The following is a 21,654-nucleotide window of genomic DNA, read 5'->3' on the forward strand; positions in this document are numbered from 1 at the left end:
CCTTAGATATTTATTTTTACAAAGGGAGAAACCAGTAGGACTGTGTTAAGAACCCCAAACTATATTCAAGATTATTCTAGGCTAGAATTCTGGATTGTATGTGCCTAGTACACATAGACCGATTTTGGAAGTCTAAGGGCTCTGAAAAACCAGCAAGGTGGTCTAGATCTAGATGTGCAATCTGAGAATATTGGACAATAATTCAACTTACAAATACATGTTTCTCATTTACTGTTACAGAGGCCCTAAGCTATATGATGGTTCTTTCCCCTATTCCATTGAGTAATAAGGGAACAAGGGAAGCTCCAATGTAAGATGTGATGATCTGATGAACTGCAGCCACTGCCTTGGAGCCACATTCTAAAAAATATGACTTGTCACATTAACTCAGGAACATGGAACATGTGGCCCCCAGATGTTAGACTCCCAGCTTCCATAAACCCCAGTGCTTAGCATGAGCATGTGAACTCCCATGGTTTGGCTTTTCATGTTGGACAGTGGAATGGACTCCATTGAGAGGTGATGGACTCTTTTGGAAGTTTTTAAGGAGAGGTTGGATGGTCATCTGTGATGGATGCTTTAGCTGAGATTCCTGCAGGGGGCTAGACTAGAGGCCCACAGATTAGCTACCATGTTCAAGAGGAACAGGAAACAAATTTGATGCAATGTCTATGTCAGGTTTTTTTCTCCTGGCCCAGCCATATCTTTATCTTTTCCTGGCCTTATGAACCAATTGATAAAAATATGGATAAATGAATCTTTTGCAATATTAACGCCATTCACCCCTGTCCCCCAAATCTAAACACCTGAAGTTTGGTATGAACTCATGGTCTCCAACCAAACACTGATGCACCTAGATCACAGGTCACCAGTGTGGTACCTATGGATGCAATGGTACCCTTGAGGCCATCGTCTTACACCCATGAAACCTTTGTACCTCCCACCACTACCTCATTTGGCAATGAGGTAGGTAAATACATTCTCTCCCCCCCCTGAAAAATAAATTGAGCTGAAGAAGGAACCTGCAAAAGTGTCTCTCTTCCCCACTTCCTCTTTCAGTCTTCTGTGGCTTTCAATGTTTATTCTTCTGAAGTGCCTAGAGCAGGTGATACTCATAAGACTCACTTAAGACTCCAAATGCTCATGGGCCTAGAAAGGTTGCTGACCTCCAACAGATGCATCACACACTTCCCCCCATTTAATATTTCCTTTATTAATATAGGCACATCATCACCACATGTCAAATTTGGCACCACATGAAAGAAGGATAAATATATGCAGAATGAAGGGTAAGATCAACCCTTCTTACTTAGAAAGTGCATTGTACTTTGTCAACATTAACTCATCTAGGCTGTCAAGTCAGCCTAAAACCAGTCCGTTCACTGCGTTGTTTTTAGCCAATTACTGAGTTATTAAAATTAGTTATTTTATTAGTTAGTTATTAAAATGTGTAATGTGTTGTCCAAATCAGGAGATACACCCAAATATGCCAGGAAGCTTTGGGCACCATTGCATATTCAAATGTTTTGGTTACAGTTTTTCATTTTAATCTGCTGCTCATCAAATAGTAATATAATTTGGTTAATGCTCTTCGCCCCAGGAGATAGCAGTATATAGTCTCTTATGATTATCTATATACATGTGTATAGCGATTTTTTGATTTTTATTGGTAGCCGAAGCAGCTGAATAAACAGACTAACTCCAGAAAGCAAATGCTTTGGCAAACTTGAACTTCTGTGTGTGATCCCCTGCCATTTCTATCCCCATTATCCCAAGGACACACCAATAAACATAAATAATATATAGCTGTTGCCTAGGGCTAAAAAAATACAAATTAGTTATATTATTTGTATATAAAATGTGTGTGTGTTTGTGTGTACACACACACATATTTTTAATTTTATACCCTTTTTTCTTCCACTACTCTTGACTTTTAAGTGCAGCATGACACAATTAGATTGCATATGTGAAGCTTTTCCTAGCAGAGAAATAAAGTGCTGGGAGAAGCTTCAAGTATTTCCTTCCTTGGCATGAATCCATAAATTCTGTCAACACTTTTGAGAGAGCAATTTTTTTCTTTTTTCTTTTTTTGGGTGGTCTCCAACAACCCTCCACATCTCATGTACAGAGGTATTGGGACAGAGTCTAACTTGAGGTCACATTAAGGCTCAGCTTCAGTTTTACTTGGATCCACTGAAGCCTCTTGCTGCTTCCAAGCATCTCTGAAGCTCAGCACAAATTTGAACATGAGGGGAGCAGGGGAGCAGATTTCATTTGTGATGTTGCCCTGAGACTTCCTACTGCTTCTTAATACCTTTGGTGCACAGCACAAGGTCAGAGATAAGGTCCCATCTCTTGATTTGTTCTGGGACAACCATTCACCAGATTCTCCAAAGACACGTTTGCCATTGCCAGTTTGGTTGACTGCCTTTGTGGATTCCTCAGTCGAAGGCATAGTTGTTGGGGAGTGGGGGTGGCGGCAGCCCTAATAGTATACATATTATATAAATGAACACTGATTGCATCAGGTTATTCTGGCATGCTCCAAAATCTAGGCAAATGAGTAGTGACAAATGGCTGTCAGTAGCAGCATGGATAATGAGTGGTGGAGCCACAGAGGCACCCTCTGCGGCACCCACATCACAGCAAGGGGTGGCAAGGTTGTGTGCGAATAGAGGTGTCGGATATGTGGTAGCACCCCTGTTGATGCATCCATATGGCCCCAGCCTTGCCCCCATCCTGTCCAAGTAAGCAGCAGTGACACCAGTGTTGGGAACATTGCTCTGTGGCTCTGCTTCACCTCATGTGGATTTGCCCACATGTTTCTAGAATTACCCACAGCAGAGTTTTATCTGGGCCAAGGAAGAATGAATTGTTTCAATCAGTGCATCTCCACATGGTTAGACATTCAAGATTCCATTATCCTGTTATCTGTACCTGTGTATGTGTGCATGTGTAGGATGTGTATGTGCATGTAATGTGTCAGAGAAATAGATGCATACACACATATATAGCAATTGTTGTGTAACTCCTTACAATATATTGTGAAATACATGCGTCTAAAATTAAATTAGTTTACCATATGTGCTGTGGTCTCTGTGTTTCATTCTAAGAGGGCTTTAAGACATTGCAAACAAGTGACCTGGCAGCCAACTGTGGAAGATGCCAAGCTAGCAGCTGGAGGAACTTTGGTGAAAAGTCCAAACCCACTCTGAGAATGTGTTCATTTACCATCCAAAGGATTAGGATCAGGCTGTAACTGTGTTGAATAGAGTTTTGCAGGAAAACACAACAAAATTTCATATGCAATTGGAACACTTAATGTTTTGCCCCTTTTCATACCTGGGAAGGCTGGGGGCATCTGCTTCATAAATGCTACTTGCCCCCAAATCTGTTATTTGTGAAAATTCATTCTCATGTTTTAAAACACATCATTGAGAAACGGTGGCATGGGCAGAATAAACAGCACTCTTCAGATTCTTATCATCAAAGGTCTTTGTGACATTTTGTCCCTTCTGTTTGTGTATATCTAGGAATCCTATGAACTCTGATACTGCCTTTTCAAAATTCCTACAATGATGAATCCTGCACAGCTTGAGATCATGCATGTGCTGTGTTGTGGTCAGATACAGTCTGGAAAAGACACACTAATATTGCATGGATTCCAGCTTATGTTTATTGAAAACTGCATGCTGAGGCCAAAAGGAGCATTTTATACTGCTATCCTAAACATATTTACCTAGGAACACAGTAGGACTTACTTCTGAGTATGCATGTCTAGGATTGTGTTGTTTACAATGGCACCTACTCTAGATCAGTCTTCTTCAGTCTGGTGTCCTCAGATATTGTAGGACTACAATACCCACCATCCCTGCCCATTGGTCATGCTGACTGGAGCTGATGGGAGTTGTAGTTCAACAACACATAGAAGGCACCAAGCTTGTGAAGGCTGTTCTAGTGCACATGTATTTCATGTAGGCAAAGGGTATTTAAACCACAGGGTGTGTTCTTTCTTGTGCAGACATTAATTTTGCTTTTACAACATGCTTCTCTGTCTTCTTTCCCTAGGCATTTCCTATTTAAGCATGGATCTGGCTCGTCAGCTATCTTCAGTGCCGCCAGTCAGAATTACCCTTTAACTTCCAATACTGTTTATTCGCCGCCTCCCAGGCCACTTCCTAGAAGTACTTTTTCTAGACCAGCTTTCTCTTTTAACAAACCTTACAGATGCTGCAACTGGAAGTGTACTGCCTTGAGTGCAACAGCTATTACAGTCACACTGGCTTTGCTGCTTGCATATGTCATTGGTAAGCTTTGTGTTTCATTTTGGTGCTCTTATATTTTTTTCACTTAATCTGCTTGTATGAGTATTATGCAGGGCAATCAACAGCGCAATCCTATCTGTATTTAGTCCCATTGAGTTCAGTGAGGTTTACTCACAAGTAAGTTTGTGTAAGATTACAGCTAGGGATGTAAGGCAGCATTATTTTCCATTCTGCCCAGTATTTGTCATGTGCAGCATTGTTTGATTGCACTGCAGTTCATCTTCTCCCAAAACTTTGTCATTACTCTCACTTTCCACGGATGAGAATTTATGCATATGGCCCAAACTAGCAGTTACTAGAGTAGACCTACAGAATAAAAATGGCAGATATGGGGCAAGAGGAGGAATGGGAGTGGGGAGCAAAAAAATAAAACAAGAAATTGGGACCAAATCAGGTGTTTTCATGGTGGTTAGAGATGGAGGAATTTATACATGAGATTTCACAATTCCAACCTGATAGAGCTTTGCCCACACGGGGCATCCTCATCCATCAAGCACCTGGTTGCATTGAAGCTTCTCGTCCACTGTTGGATAGGTATTGTTTCTTCCAATAAAACTAATTATATGCAAAATTATGCATAAAAATTGCATATAAAGGAATCAAGCTCAATGCAATGAAGTATTTCTGCAACAAGTAGCAGCACCTTGCACCCAGACTGGAGAGGTAATTTAAGGTAATTTAGGCTATATGCAATTTTCGCTTTATATTCTGGCTTTGGACCCTAACCTCCACATAAGATGCAATTCCACTGTGCATCATGAACAATATTTTCCACCTTCCCCTGGCTGCAGGGAAGGTAGCATTGTGATGTGTGGATGGGATTGGGGAAAACAATGGAGGTCATAAAGCAGTATCAGGGTTTTCCATAATAAATGTATTGTGAGTATGATCCTTGGACTTAGGAAATTTGACCGCCTGCAGTATGCAGTGTGGGAAACATGGGAAAACAGCAAGTGCAGAATGATTCATCTTTGTAGATACAGTCTATGTCTGCTTTAGCCAAACCCTGGTTTTCATTGCTGCAGTTCTCCGGTTTCCTCCAAATTCACCAATTTCCCCTAGTTAAGGGAAGCATTCTTTTGTTTCTTGAGCTGATATTAAGTTCTATCAACTGGATGTTTATTTGACAACAAGAGTCAGTCTGCATTCCTCCTTTTGTAAGTTACATTTGTGCATAAGGAACTGGCTGCAGGAATGGTCCTAACTTTGGTTGCCACTTAGCTTTAGTCCAGATTCAGGTTCCAGAGCTTAAAATCGTGATGGAGTGAAGCACTGAAGATTTGCCTGCAGTGTACCTGCAGGTGGGGCTTCCTCTTCAGGAGAGATATGGCAAGGCTTCCAATTGAAGGGACACTTCTAAATGCATTCAATCAAACAACCTTATAACCTTCAGATTTTCATGCTTGACATGTGATGGTCTGAACAGACCACATTCATTGCAACATTGTGTGCATGCCCCTGCCATCCCTACTATTCAGGCAAATGAACAGGACTTCTGCAGAAATGTAAACATCTGGAGATGGGACGCAGGTGGCGCTGTGGTCTAAACCACTGAGCCTAGGGCTTGCCGATAAGAAGGTTGGCGGTTTGAATCCACATGACGGGGTGAGCTCCCGTTGCTCGGTCCCTGCTCCTGCCAACCTAGCATTTCGAAAGCACATCAAAGTGCAAGTAGATAAATAGGTACTGCTCCGGCAGGAAGGTAAACAGCGTTGCGTGCTGAGGTCCCCCAAAACACCCCTACCCCAATAACTCACACCACACACATAATTTTTGTTTAAGGTTTTTGGCATAATTTTGGCCACAACTTTATTATCATACAAATTGTGAATGGTTGCTTAGGCATTGGTTATGACTAGCTGTCCCCCCCGCCTTGGGGGACAGCGCTGACTCCCATGAGTCAGTGCGGAGGAACAAGTTCAGGGTCAACTGGAGCTGCGACACAGACCCTCAGCTAATCCCTGCATGCTCCTTGGAGCTTACGCGGCCCGCACCCTGCACCAAGGGTTTGGACGAAGGGGATGGTAAGCTCCAGAATTCCTTTAACGGAATACCCGTGCAGCAGCAGCATTGGAGGGGCAGGCACAGCCAATCCATGCCCCTCCACCAACCAATTTTAACGAATGCCTAACCGCCAACCTTACAAGTTGTGACGATTTGCTAAGCAGTAGGCAAAACCCAAAGGCACACACTAATCAGCCAATTGGGAAAATTCCTACTGGGCCCCCGCACCAATGCGAACGACCCCATGACAGGCAGAGCAAGGTCAGAGCAAAGCCCAATCAAGGGAGGGCGGGCGGGAGATCCGGTGTCCACAGCAAAAGAGAAAGAGAAAGCTGTGGACCTTGCTTAAATAACCTCTAATCTCCACCCCTAAATTGGCTACATCAAATTTACCCCAGTAACACCGGCCACCAATCTGATCCTAGCCCCTTAAGTCTAAACTGCCTGGCAACCCAGGGGTGTTTTGTCTGGCCCCATCCGCAACACGTGCTCTCCTTTAATGAGAACACGCTTTTCCATGCGCTGCTCTGGTTTCGCCAGAAGCGGCTTAGTCATGCTGCTCCCTTGGCCAGTAAAGCGAGATGAGCACCGCAACCCCAGAGTCGTTCGCGACTGAACTTAACTGTCAGGGGTCCTTTACCTTTAAACATCTGGAGGCAGAAACATAGTTTTTCCAGCAACAAATCATAGGGGTCCTTTCTGCTGTCTGTGTTTTGTTAACTTACTACATGTTAAACACAACAGCAGTGTACATTATATATTGGAGTAAACGTAGCATGTTTTATTGCAGTAAGTGTTACCATTATTTCAGTAATGCATAAATACACCTCCATGTTTTATAGGACAGAACTGCATTACCTCTTTCTGCAGATGTTTAAAGCAAGAACTTTGTTTGTAGTAATCAACCAAAGTCATTTAATCCAAAATTGTGATAGTCCCCACCTCCACAGCATAATGCTGGCTGGGACTGAACATAGTCCAAAAGGTCTGGAGGGCATTGGGTTAGCAAGGGCTGCTTTAAGACAAAACAAATGAGCTTCTGCAAACTTTTCGGCTGGATCAGAAACCAACTACTGTAGGGTTCACTCATACAACAAGCCATGGTAGGTCGCAACAGAGTCTGAAAAAACAAGTTGGAATATGCAAGATTAATTAGGTTCCCATTGTTGTTGATGATGATTATATTATTGTTATTGCAGTGCTGTACTTCATCATCTTTGCTTTGTTCATAGGCTCCAAATGATCAAAGGGTTGGTCATTATGAATTGATCCGTAATTAATCATTTGCTCACACCTTTCGGAAATCCTCATGCTAGAATAGAGGAGAATAAATAAATGTTAACTCAACTCATAGAAATAGAATAGATGCCAGGAGGATTAAAAGGGCAGACGCCTTATGGAAAGCAAAGCAGTATTTGTGGAGTGAAATGTCTTCTCTTGTACTCACACCCATGGGGATCCATTTGCCTAACCTTTACACTTCTATCTGCGAGCACGTTTCTCCACTGTCCTAGGCAGTATATGTTTGGTCTTCTTTTCCTCTCTTGTCCTCAGAACTGATTGATAGGTGTGGGAAGAAGATGCTGTTTTGTATGCTAGATGCTACCCGGTGCTTAACAAAGCCTCTTTGCCACTCTGAAAGGGCAAGCAAAACGCCCTGTTGCTTCCTAATGGTTATCTAGTCCCTAACACTGACCAGCTCTTCCTGAAAGGTCAAACTCTCATTTGTATTTCGGATGGTGTAATCTTTCAAATTATGTCTGATGAAGCAGTGAATATTCTAATTAAATAGAATCCATGGGGCTCGCAGAATTGTTACCTTGCGGGGGGAGGTTAAGCCTTCTGTGGTCCCACCAAAAATCTCCTCCTCCAAAGTTCTCTTTGCATCAGGAGGGAAGCCTCCATTTGTATCGGTGGACACTGTTCTTCCCTCTCAGTACAAATTACATTGGGAAGGGGGGGATTTTTCTACCCCTGGAGTCCTTGTCATTTCCCTGTGGCTGATATTTTACATCAGAGTTGGACAGCCTGAGGGGCCCAATTGCTAACCCTCAGAACTTTCCTCTGCTTCAACCCTGAGCGTGTTTGTGGGCTGCAGTGTGTCCTTCAACTCTGGTAATATATCTTGTCTGCATGGAGGCATGGCCTGGAGAGAGTCCCAAGCATAGCTGTCAAGCTTCCCTTTTTTGCGGGAAATTCCCTTATTCCAGCGCCGTTTCCCGCTGCTATCCCGGATTGTTAGATATCCTGTAGATTGTCCCCAGGACAGGTGAGGCTGCTGATCCCTTATTTTCAAATCTGAAAATTGACAGCTATGGTCCCAAGGAGCAGTTGGCACTGGAAACCCACATTTGACCCATGTGTCAGAGGTTCCCCACCACTGATGTGGTGTTTGAAATTCACCATTCACTTGCACAACATTTTCCGTTTACTAGTTAGAAGAGCTGCTGAGTGAGGGGGGAGGGGAAAGAAGCTACAAGTATGTGTAATTTCTCAGAGTCAAATATTTAAGAGTCAGTCAGGACATAGAATTGAAGAGCTGCAAAGGAACCCTGAAGATAATCTAGTTCAATCCAATCCCGTAACTGAGGCGGGATTTGCTGTGCCTAAACTAAATCTTTATCCAAGCTCTTCATAAAAAGGATCCAGGAAAAGTAATTCTCCATCTTCCCTGGGCAACCTTACTCTATTTGGCTAACTCCTCATTTGGTTAAGATGTTTTATCTGATCTCAAATTACTTCCCTGTAGTTTAAATCCCTTTCATGTGTCTGTCTTGTGGCTGAGAGAAATTTATCTCTCCTGTGGAAATCTTTTAAGCATTTTAATGCTGTGGATCTAACACAATCTTAAAAATTTGCCTTGGCTGGTAACACAAGTAGGAGTATGCCCTGCTACAGCGAAAAAGAAAAGGAAGGAGAAGCCATTCTGTTAAAGCCATCACCTTATCTTAGTCAATTGATCATCTGGCTTTTGTTTGATTGATTGTATCAGGATAAATTTTCATAAGAATAAAACAATCATTCTAAACTAAAAGACAGGCTTTATTTGAGCTGGATTGACACTTAATTCTACTTAGAGTAAACCCACTGAATTAGTCATTGATTTCTCCTAAGCAGTTGGCTATTGGGAGAACAGGATGCTGGACTAGGTTTCCCTTTGGCCTGACCCAGTGGGATTCCTATGTCCTTAAGTATGACTAAGTCTGGATCCAACCCATAATATTTAGATGCTGTACACCCATTTCAGAGCAAAGGTTACCTTAGAAGAAGCAGTTTTCCCATCTTGTATGGCAAGGCACCTAAAAACTTCTGTTTTCGTAAATACTTGTAATTTTAAATAATACATTTTTTAAAACAACAACAACATGATCCATTGCTATCCAATCAACCAGTAACGCTTTAACCAATCAGAAGATTTTCAGTCAATAAATCTGACTGGTTTAATCATCCAAAACTGCAATCATAAACACACTTACTGAGATGTTACCCTAATTGATTGCAGTGGGACTCCCCCCCCCCCCCATAAACATACACAGGATTGCACTAAGCAGTTGCAATCCAGTGTACCCTTCCTTGGGGAAATGCTTCATTGAACAGAGTGGAACTTATTTCTGAGTACACCTGCATAAGGATTGTACTTTACACACCATATCTTATGCTTGGCAAAATAACCATCAGCCCTGAGTGTTTATCCTCCACGTAACTGTTAAGTGGAGCTGGAAATGAATTGCAGAGCTCAAACATTCTATGGATTCTACTGTAGGACCTTTAAAATGGTGGTGCCTCATTGCCTCATTGTCAGGATAGGGTTAGGGAATGCCAAAGATGGTGTAGGGATAGGCAAATCTGTCAATTTCATTGTCCCCCAGTTACTCATTCTTTCCAGTCCAAAGTTCAATTTTCCACATTTCCACATCAGCTTGCAATATTTTTCCATTAAGTCCTCATCAGAATCCTATTGCTGATTTCTCCTAATACACACGTTTGTAAGCAATTTTGCCCAATAAACACATATCTACAAAGCTATCCCCCTTAAAACAATGCAATTGTGTAGGTTATTTTCACTAAAATGTGTGGTTTTTATGCAAGCGTTAGTAAATGCTAGTTACTTGGCTAGAGGTGCATCACAGAATTCAGACAAGTGTGGATTTCAAGCGATGGCTGTTTCAGTTATATTGTTTTGGAAAGTGCAACTTAGATAGGATCACCCTTAAATGTGAACTGAATTGAATTTCTCCCTCATCCCTAGTTGTTTGGCACTTAACTTTTGCACCAGGAGTCCCTAGATACTGCTGCAGTGTGGATAGTCACTTCAAGGCTGGATCATAGGTGAGCCATGCGCTGAGAACCAGTAGCCATGGGACAAGCCAAAGAGAACCAAAGAGCAAGTTTGAAATGGAAACCAGGAGACAGGGCCAAAAAATAACCATAAAAATAATACAACCACATCAAAGTTCAGGAAGACTTTGTCGTTCAGACAAGACACAACTGAGGCAGGAAGCACTCTTATACTCCTACCCGTCCATGGAGAATCCAGTGACCAGTAGGTAGAGTCTGTCCAGGGCATGAATGTGCTTCACTGAGAAGCTGCCTAAACTACAAACAAAAGGCAGTTGCCTTTCATTTGTAACACCACGCAAGGGAGCTCCACACAGATCGGTCAGCTCCTAACAAATCATGACTTGGTGCTTGATCCATGACTGGTCTTAGGCCTTTGAGCCTTAAGCCCAGCACCACAGCAAATATTCCATCATCACAGCAAATAGCATAGGCTACAAGGCCATCGTTGCATTTAATTTGGAGGAAAGCCCTGTGGATATATCCACAGAGTTTACTTCCTGGGAAATGTATGTGGGTAGAGGTGCAATTGACAGTTAAGTGCTGAGGCGGCTGCATTTGCTGATGTACCTGAGTACACCACAAAAGTGATCTTTATGTTGGGATACTGCAGGAATGGCACACTTGGAGAAAAGGTCAGTGCATATGTTTGCAAGGGTCTTCCCCATCTTGATGCTCTCGTAATGTTTTGAGCTGCAACTCTCACAATCTGTGACTGCTGGCTACTACGTTGGCTGAGTTTGGAAGGAGTTGCAAAACATCTGAAGGCCATCACATTGGGAAAATCTGGTTTAGAACATACATGATCACATTTATCCAAAACATGGGGAACTTTTGGCACACCATATGTTGCAGTGCAACTCTCAATATCCCTGGCCATGTGTGCTGGGGCTCTCCAGAGTTGTAGTTCAACAATATCTGGAAGGCCAAAGGTTTCCTACCAAAGGATTTGGCCAAAGGATTTATCCCGAAAGCTGAGAGCAATATATATATTTAAACAAATACATAGCTTTTACTTTTTTAGTCTGATAACCATCCTGTGATATGGCTTACATTGGGGGATTGTTATTGGCCCACACTTGCCTAATAAGATAATTATTGGCCCAAGGTCTTCCAATGAATGTTGCTCTTCCTGTCCAACGTCAGCACCAAATCTACCACACTGAGCTGAATAGGCTGCCAGTTTTTAATTCAATTAGTTGCATAGCAATTAGATGAAAGATCATCTTCCCAGTTCGTCTCAATAAAGGTCAATAACGGCAATATAACCTTGTAATAATGGAATATCACAAGGGACCATAGCAGCTGAGCTATGCAAGGGGAAAATGTGCTCTGCAAACTAGAGCAACATCCTACAACTAGTGCCCACTAATTGTATTTATGAATCTTCTCTTCACACAAAAAAGTCCTCAAGTTAATGTAGAATAAAAATACACAAATATTAATGTGCTTCTGAGATTCATAAAGTTTGGTCAAGAAAATGCCTTTTGTGCTTATAACGGGCTAAATGACAGCTAATATATATCCTGCCATGTACTCATTTCCAGCAGGTTATCTGAGAGACTAAGGAAAAAATCATTCTCCTCTCCTGAAAATTGCCTACCCCCAATGCATACCATGAATTTGGGGGAAATCATTTTGCTGATTTATCAATGGGGAGCATTATGTATAATTATTGGAGGGGCATTAATCAGTGGTGTTTCCTTTGTTACCTCTTCTGTTTCCACTGGTGGTTGCTGTGGAACTCCTGCTAGTGCTCCCCCCACCCCAAGTCTCCTTGGGAAATTGCTACACCCTGGCCTAGCATTATTTGGAGTGGGCATTTGTAGTGGAGGGTGGCAGGGGCAAAGAGGAGCTCCGTTACAACTTGTAGTGATGGCAAATAAAATAAAAAGGGAATGAAGGAAAGGAAAATGCAAAATTGGCAACATAGGAAAAGTCTGCTAGATCTGGCCAATGACCTACCTAGTCACAGAATCAAAGAATTGCAGAATTGGAAGGGACCCCGAGGGTCATCTAGCCCAACTCCCTACAATATGAGAACCTCAACTAAAACACCCATGATAGATGATCATCCAACCTCTGTTTAAATACCTTCAGTCCACAATCTCTTGCGAGAGTCAGTTCCACTGTCGATCAGCTCCTGCTTTCAGAAAGTTCTTCCTGATATTTAGTTGGAATCTGCTTTCTTGTAACTTGAAGTCATTGGTTTAGGTCCTACTGTCAGGAGCAAGCCAGCAGTAAGTGAAGTTAATTCTTTAGTAGAGTCCCCTCCTCTGGGGTTTTCCCCAAGCAATCTGAGAGTGTGCCTGTGTGCCTGCCTTTGCTCCTCCTCCTTCATGCCTCTCCTTGTCCTGGGAGACCAGGGGAAAAAGGAGTTTGTCACAGCAGGAAAGGCAGACATCCATGGTTCTTCGCAAGCCTGTCTCATTCCGCCTCTCATCTTCAATAGTCTAGTGTCCTGTTCTCAGACTTGCCAACCAGATGCCTGTGGGAATCTTGCAAGCTGGACATGGGCAGAACTCCTCCCCTTGTGGGGTTTCCAGCAACTGGTATTCAGAAGCATTACTACCTCTAACTATGGAGGCCAAGCAGAACCATCATGGCTAGTAGCAACTGATAGCTCTCTCCACCATGATAACAGGTATGCCTCCCCCCTCCCAGCCAAAAAATCTGAATAATTTCCTAATACAGTGGTACCTTGGGTTACAGACGCTTCAGGTTACAGACTCCGCTAATCCAGAAATAGTACCTCAGGTTAAGAACTTTGCTTCAGGATGAAAACAGAAATTGCGCAGCGACGGCGCAGCGGCAGCAGGAGGCCCCATTAGCTAAAGTGGTACCTCAGGTTAAGAACAGTTTCATGTTAAGAATGGACCTCCAGAACGAATTAAGTTCTTAACCCGAGGTAAAGGTAAAGGGACCCCTGACCATTAGGTCCAGTTGTGACCGACTCTGGGGTTGCGACACTCTCGCTTTATTGGCCAGGGAGCTGGTGTCATGTGGCCAGCATGACTAAGCTGCTTCTGACGAACCAGAGCAGTGCACAGAAACGCCATTTACCTTCACGCCGGAGAAGTACCTATTTATCTACTTGCACTTTGACGTGCTTTCGAACTGCTAGTTGGCAGGAGCAGAGACCAAGCAACGGGAGCTCACCCCGTCACGGGGATTCGAACTCCTGGCCTTCTGATTGGCAAGTCCTAAGCTCTGTGGTACCGCTCCGGCGGGAAGGTAAACGGCGTTTCCGTGCGCTGCTCTGGTTCGCCAGAAGTGGCTTTGTCATGCTGGCCACATGACCCAGAACTCCAGCTCCCTCGGCCTATAGAGCGAGATGAGCGCCGCAACCCCAGAGTTGGTCACGACTGGACCTAATGGTCAGGGGTCCCTTTACCTTTAACTTTTTACCTCGGTTTAAGGCAGCAATTTGCTTTTGAATACCAGTTGCTCGGATTTTCAAGGAATTTTCAAGGGAAGAGAGTACTGTTGTGCTCAGGTCCTGCTTCTGGCCTTCCCAGTGTCATCTAGTTGGCCGCTGTAAGATTACAGTAGTGGACTAGGTAGTCTTTGGCCTGATGCGACAGGCCTCATCTTATGCAGGGCTGGCTCCCAGGTTTGAGGAGATCTGGGCAAAGTATCCTCTCATGCAATAACAAGCAGACTTAGTTTACAAGAATCCAGCCTTTCCGTGATATTTCCCAATTATAATTCCTAGTTTAAGGGAAATGTAATATGGTTTGCCAGGAGAACTCATTTGGACAACTTGGCCCAGGCTGTTCATCTGCAAACTCTTCTTACCGGTTCCATCTCCTCCACTCACCTGGAAGATAAGTCACGTTGGCTTGATAAATACATACTGCACTGATTTATGTTTTATTTTTAATTCATGGATCCACTGTAGGGAGTCTCTTGTGTTTCAGCCAAGCTTCATATTTTGTTCGCTGCCAAACTTTGCAGAACACAAGTTGACAAGCTGTGCTTACACAGAAGGTAGATAAGAATAAATTCAATTTAATCATTGGCTTTGTAGCAGATGGTGGGTTAATCCAGTTTACAAAATGTAATCTGCAAAAATAAAAAAATAAAAATGCACTACTACTACTACGGAGAGAACCATAACCCATGTGCAGTTTTGCAGGTCTCTTTCCCAAATATATGACACCATTTGAAAGATAAATAATATGTTATCTACACATGCCAAGGTTTTCTTTTCATTAAACAATAAAAAAGCAGCATAATGCAGTTACATACTTCAGTTGCTGAGCTCTCGTACCTTGTAGAGAAAGGGCCATAGCTCAGTGGTAGAGCATCTGCTTTGCATGCAGAAGGCTCCAGGTTCAATCCTGGTGGGGCTGGGAGAGAATCCTGCCTGAAATCCTGGAGAACCCCTGCCAAGCGATGCTGAGCTAGTTAAATCAGTGGTCTGACTCAGTTTAAGGCAGCTTCTTATGTTTCTATGTGTCTGGCTACCTTAATCACCACATTAAGAGTAACAGCACAGCAACCCACTCAGATCTTAAGATGACAGGTAAAATTTAGGGGTTGGGTCCCCAGGTGCTCATGAACTACTGTTTCCATCATCCCTCCCCATTGGTCCTGCTAGCTAGGGGTGATGGTAGTTGTAGTCCAAAAACAGCTGGAGACCCAAGTTTGCTTTAAAGGGAAAGTAGGCTGGCCCTGTGACACCCTCTGCTGGACAAAAGCACTGCCCCAGAATCTGAACCACCCCCAGTACTGCTAATTGAAATTTATAGAGCGCAAAACTGAAGTTTGATTGGCACGTCAACCTCTAGGGAGCTTTTAGGTGCTTTGTGCACCACCTAGAGTACCCACAGAATTGTGGCTTCTACTGGCAACACACATAGGAGAACAAATGAAAGACAAACACAATGGGCAGGCAAAAACCTGGAAAGGGCCATACCAAATGTACATGTGTGAAGAGGTCACTTTCCCCACTGCTGAACAATGCCACAGGTAGAGGAGATGAAATGCTAGAAGTGTTCTCCGGGCAAGGGGAGCTGCTGGGAAATTGAACTATGGGCTTAAAGTATTACTTTTTTTAAAAAATCGCTTCCATTATAGGCAAATTTAGGGGTTACTAATAAAGGCATTACCTATGCAACACTTCAATTATATGAGTAGTGGAGGCATTATGGAAGATGGAGACACCCCAAGCAGATTCTACAGCTTCATCCACAGGGTTGCATTGGCCTCTGTCATCTCCTATGAAGCTGAGAGCTCCTCTGTTAAGGGAAGAATGACTTTGCCTACTTCCTTTTCCCATTCTCATTTACGTAAAGGCCTGGTCCTTATGATGTGAAAAAACTATGTGTAGGCAATACACTCATACTTCAGGGAAGGGAAGGGTGAGTTTATTGAAGAAAATAGATATGGATGGAAACAGAGCTTTTCCAGCTAACCTGTTTCTTGAGCATTCATCCTGCTTTGCTTGCACAAAGCTTACACAGAGGTCAGATAATGTCTACTTTTTAGAGAGCATTCATCCTTATTTGTTTCCAGGGTGTTTATATGTTTTCCTATTAACAATCCATTCATCTTGCAGTTTTTAGTGCATTTCCCTATCACATTCCTAGCCACAAAAGTATGTTTGTTTGGTTTTTTTAAAGGTATATTTGTTGTACTAGAGGGGCAGAGAAATTTAATCTACTTTAATTGTACAAACCTAGATGTCTGGCATGTGTTTGAATCTCCCACAAACTAGTGACACCTACAGATAGATTTATAATTACAAGAAGCGGCCATTTTAGGCGCGTAAAAATGACACACAATCGCTGACACACAGGTCCTTCTTGACCTGGAAGAGGGAATAACGGGGGCAGAACAGAGAATAGGACTCATCACATCTCACTTATGCGTGCTCTACCAATGCACAAATAAAATGATTATCACCAGTACGGATTGGTTCGGGTGCAAAACCAAACATTGCAATTCACCATCCAAATTTCATCCATGCCTTGGGGGGTGAGTTTGGAAAAATAATCCATAAAAATGAAGCAGTGTCTGATAATGTATTCATTCATTCATTTAAAATATTTACTATCTTACCCTTTGGTTTAAACCGCTTCCACGTTGCCCATTCCACTTCAATACATTTCATTGATGGAGGCAGGGACTTAACTTCAAAGGAATTGCTAAGAAGAATGAGAGATTATTAGTTAGAAGGAAAGGGCCCTGTCGTGGGGGCATAGAATTACACAAAATGGCTGTCGTGTGAGCCTGGCAAAATAAAACAGCTGCAACATCTAAAAGAGTACCTACATCAGCCACTAACATCCTCACTTATAGAGAGAAGCTGTTTGTACCACTCATCTATTCTGAACCAAATCGAGGGATGGAACTCAGTTCTGCCATCCATGAAATATGATGAGGTTTAAGGGGGCATGTTCAATGTAGGAGAGGCTAAAGCAGTTCAAACAGGAAATGAGCAGGAATATTGTGGGTTATTGAGAGGATATTTGCTGAGACCTTTGTAGGTGCAACAGGAAGTACCATGTCCTTGGTGTGAGCAGTGTTTTATCTAGATGGGCCAGTGATCTGATACTTTGTAGTGAGGGTGGTGGGTGGGGGTCTTCCAGATGTTACTGAACTATGTCTCCCATCATCCTCAGCTGACATGGCCAATAGCTAGGGCTGATGGGAGCTGTATTCCAGCAACATCTGGAGGGCCAAAGCTTTCGCCCTCCTGCTTTATAAGGCATCTTCCTATCTTCCAGTAGCTAAGCCTGTGCCAGAAGCTAGCATTGTATCAGTGCCTTCCTCTGCAGTCTCAGATAATGGCTTTTAATAAAGCAATAAAGTTTGGGTAGCATCTTTGCCATAAATTTACCTATGGATTGACTTTTAGTTTCTGAGACAATTTAGTTTATTTTCCACTTGGCACTGAGAATGTTGCTAGTATTAGCTTAGGAAGCCATATGCACTGTGAGGTCATCCATTGCTCTCAAGAATGGGGTGCCTTTAAAACAACGTTCTTCCTCATTAGGGTGTGCTGAATTTTTCAGCTTCCAAAATCCAAAAAATGAGGGGAATTTAAAAGATACTTTGGTTAAATTAGTATAATTTAGTTCTGCTTGGTAAGTAAAATGTGCATTTTACTTAAATTTTGCAAAGAAATAATTAAAATGTTTGCCAAGTATTTGTAGCTGTTGTTATTACTATTATTATTAAGCATTACCTGACATTTTCAGAAGCTGAAATTAAAATTATTTGGTTTTCTGAGAACAGTTTATGTGCTTCTTCATCAGACGTAGACTTGCCATGTTAAATGTTGCCCAATCACAAAAATAACAGCAGATTTTAATTTCTCATGTCGAAAAACCTCAGGCAAGTAGGTTGTGTCATTTTAGTTTCACTCCCTAAAATGACACAACCTACTGCCTGAGGTGGTTGCCTCACTCTGGCTAATAGGAGGGCCACCTCTGAAGAAGAGGGAGCCCTCGGCCGCACAGAGGTTTAAATTGGGTAAGCCACGCCCCCGGTTGACCGGATTTGTTGGCCGCGGGGCCTGACATGGGCGTGACATGGCCAGGACTCCCAGTGACGCAGGTGGCATCACCATGCCTCACCCCCCACTGCACACAGGGAGAGAACATGACCTGCCTGCAACCCCGCCCCCCTGGGAAGGGGAGTGGCCTACTATTTTAGATGTGGAACGTGCAACAAAAAGGTGTCATGGAAGTTCCTATTCAGTGTTCTAAACATCTGCAGCCCTATTCCAGGATTCTCCATTCCATTCCCTCTCAGCTTATTGCAGTAAACAAACCTATCAGTCTGTCTGTACTGTAAAATGAAATAGTTTGCAGAAGAAGTCATCTCCTGGGTTAGCTTGCCATGGCAACATTCATTCTTTTGTTGTTTTTCATTTGCTGACTTCAACCAGCTAGTCATATTTCTTCTTCAAGGACAAATCAGAGAAGCATAGACTGTGATTCTGTGTCAGTAATGGAACTAAATAAATTCATCATAATGAACAATTTTGCATCTGGCTGGACTTGAGGATCATTCTGGATGATCGACTTTTTTCTTTAAAAACGTTTAGGGGTACTCTCATTTTCCTACTCATATTAAAATACTGCCCCTCAATGAGGCCAAACTTAGATTCACAAAATGTTTAAGGGTATGCGTACCCCCGCATACCCCCCAGGAAAAAAACACACTGCCAGAATTGCAATTCTTGAAGCCAGGAGATTTCAGTGACTGCTTTCTCTCAGAGCCTCTTGGACTCAAGAACTGTTAATTTTGGTGAGATTTCTTGTGGGAATTACACAAACACACTCCTCTCCATCTCACATTTTCCAGACATATTGACATGGAGAAGCAGCAGCATTCAGCTTGGAACTAGGCAGCCTTTGGATAAATGGGTTTGTTGTGTGCCAGTATACCCAGAATCATCTGAAATTAATAGCCTTAGGAAAACAGCTTTCAGGGTTTTGTATTCTGCAAAAAGAAGCCAAAATAATACCTTTACCCAAGGTGTATATGAAGAAGTGTGCATGCACACGAAAGCTCATACCAATAACAAGCTTAGTTGGTCTCTAAGGTGCTACTGGAAGGAATTTTTGTTTGTTTGTTTGTTTCGACCTTTACCCAAGGATAAGGGATAAATTCCATCAGTTTGCATTTAAAGGTAAACCCACCTATTTCACATTCTGAAAGTGTAAGAGACCTGAAACACAGCCATCCTTTGAAATTCAAACATTTCTGAGTTGTGCAATTTTCCAACCAAGTAGTGTGTACCAAAATGTTATTTTATTTGTGAAAATAATATACAAATAACCTACATTGTTTTAGGGATAAATTGATTTGCAAAAATGTGTATTGGGCAAAATTTAATACAAACATGTGCATATTAGGAGAAATTTGCACTGAAATAGCGATGAATTCTCATGAGGACTTATTTATTGTTTTAATAAATGCCAAACTGACATGGAAATGGAGAACTGCAGGCTGGAAAACTTAATGGTCAGGGGTCCCTTTACCTTTACCTATCTGCATGCATTTTTTAAAAGGGGGTTACATTTCCCGCTCTAATTCTGAACATTTTAATCAGTTTAACGCAGGATGAAAGCGCAGATTCTGCTTCTTCTGTTTAAACCAGGGCTGGGATTTGAAGCTCAGAAGCTTTAGAAAAGAGAGCACTGCTTAATCCTTTTCTTGGCTCTTAACAGCCCCGATTCCAAACCTATGTTTTAGATGTTGGCAGGAGAGTTCCTTGTACAAGGGAGTGGTAGTGAGGAGAGAAGCAGTAGGTGAAGGGAGGGTTAAGCATCCTTCCTCCACTCCCTCCCCAAACCATTTTACTGCATACTGTGCCCTTCTAGCTTCAATTTGCATAGGCGAAACAGCCACCAGGTTTGAAAAGGTTGCAGTAGAGTGTGTAATTTCACCCACACATTCAGCGTTACAACTTTCCATGCAATATATATAACTTACAAAGCCTTTGTCCCTTGAATTGCAAGCATTTTTGTTAATTGCCGAGGAAATTCATCATCTAGTATTGGCTGATCTCCAAAAGAAAAGTGCGGAAACTAATTAAACATTTAGTTTAAGGTGAAATTAGCATACTTAGAATTCCAATTTATTCCAAACACAATAATTGACTTTTGCAGAAGCTTCCCCACTACCTTTTTTCTTCATGTAATAAAGGTGGGCATAAATTAATTGTGCGTCTTTTTTCTTCTTCTCCTCTCACCCTCTCCTTTAACAGCAGTACATTTATTTGGCCTAACTTGGCAGCTACAGCCTGTTGGAGGGCACCTTTATGAAAATGGAGTCAGTAAAGGAAGCAAAGGCACAGAGTTCCTGGACACAACCTACTCACCCATCGGAGGGAAAGGTTCTGATAAAACAGAAAGAAAAGGTACATCCCTTTCTCTTTCAAATGCTTAAGTCAGAGGTCACAAACATGGTGACATTGAAGTCTTCCCCTCGTCCCCACGAAGCCTCTGCATCTTCTCCCTTCACTGCCCCCCCCCCCCCGGTCATGAGGCGGTGAGGATGGTTACTTCTTTCTCCCTTGAATGCATAGAGCTGAAGGAGGAAATTGCAAAAGTGATACTTTCCAATTTTCCATTTCAGCTCTATGAGCTTTTAAAAGCTCAGATTAATTCTACCACTTTTACCCAGATTCTTTGGAAAAGCTACTTGCATGTCTGCTCGCTTTGTTGCTTTCTTTCTTTTGGGCAGGGTGGCAGAGGGACTGATTGGGGAAAAGGAGAGAGAAGGAACCAGGGGAAATGGCACTCACAACATGAAAAATTCAAATATGCCTAAAGAGTTTGTTGACTCCTTATTTAAGCTGTTGACATTGCTTTTCCTGTTCTACATGATACTATTACCGAACTGAGACAGTCACCTATACAGTTGTTCTAGACTGTGCTTAGCAATAAAAGTTGCTCTGCTAGGCATCCATTTTGACATTGACTCTTCTAGGAAATAACTTGACAGCTTGTGTTCCTTCATAGCACAGAAAGGGTATCAGAGGGGAATAAGCATAGATTAACCCAAACTCTGTTACTGGAGAGGTATCATAGTTGTGGAACTCTAACTCTATTTATGCAAAGCACAGTGGTTGCCAAATTCTCTTCCCAGGGACTTAGAGAATTTGATCGGTCTTTCAAAGGAGCTTGGTGGTACTTGTATCTTGCACCAAGTCTTGAGCATCATTTATCATTATGTGCTAGTTTACACATTTAGCTGAATAGACCAGAGAAGCTTTTTTCTGGATGCTATCAAATCAGACTGGTGATGGTGGAAAGGGAATTGACATGTTTGAATGGTCCCCCATCATGGGAGGAATAAGTACTCATTAATGAGAAATTATGATGGCAATCAAATTTTGCACATTGACAGAGGCTGGTTCCTTTAAGGTGGCATTTCTGAACACTCTGGCATGTGGTTATGTTAGTATTTTAATAGGTTGCACTATGATTAAAAAATCGAGACATCCTATTGATGGCTGGTGCTT

The 21,654-nt window shown here is 42.4% G+C and overlaps 1 protein-coding gene across 8 annotated transcripts in view; it reads left to right on the forward strand.

The window, feature by feature from the left end:
* Window positions 1-21,654, forward strand: part of TENM1 (teneurin transmembrane protein 1) — a 388,748-nt gene that overhangs the window by 203,171 nt on the left and 163,923 nt on the right. For all 8 annotated transcript variants that reach the window (XM_077922107.1, XM_077922113.1, XM_077922110.1 and 5 more), the window contains 2 exons: window positions 4,069-4,307; window positions 20,395-20,547. In XM_077922107.1, the coding sequence (XP_077778233.1) occupies window positions 4,069-4,307; window positions 20,395-20,547 (392 nt within the window). The remainder of the gene's footprint in view (window positions 1-4,068; window positions 4,308-20,394; window positions 20,548-21,654) is intronic.

This window comes from Podarcis muralis, chromosome Z (assembly GCF_964188315.1).
Source record: "Podarcis muralis chromosome Z, rPodMur119.hap1.1, whole genome shotgun sequence".
NCBI lineage: Eukaryota > Metazoa > Chordata > Lepidosauria > Squamata > Lacertidae > Podarcis > Podarcis muralis.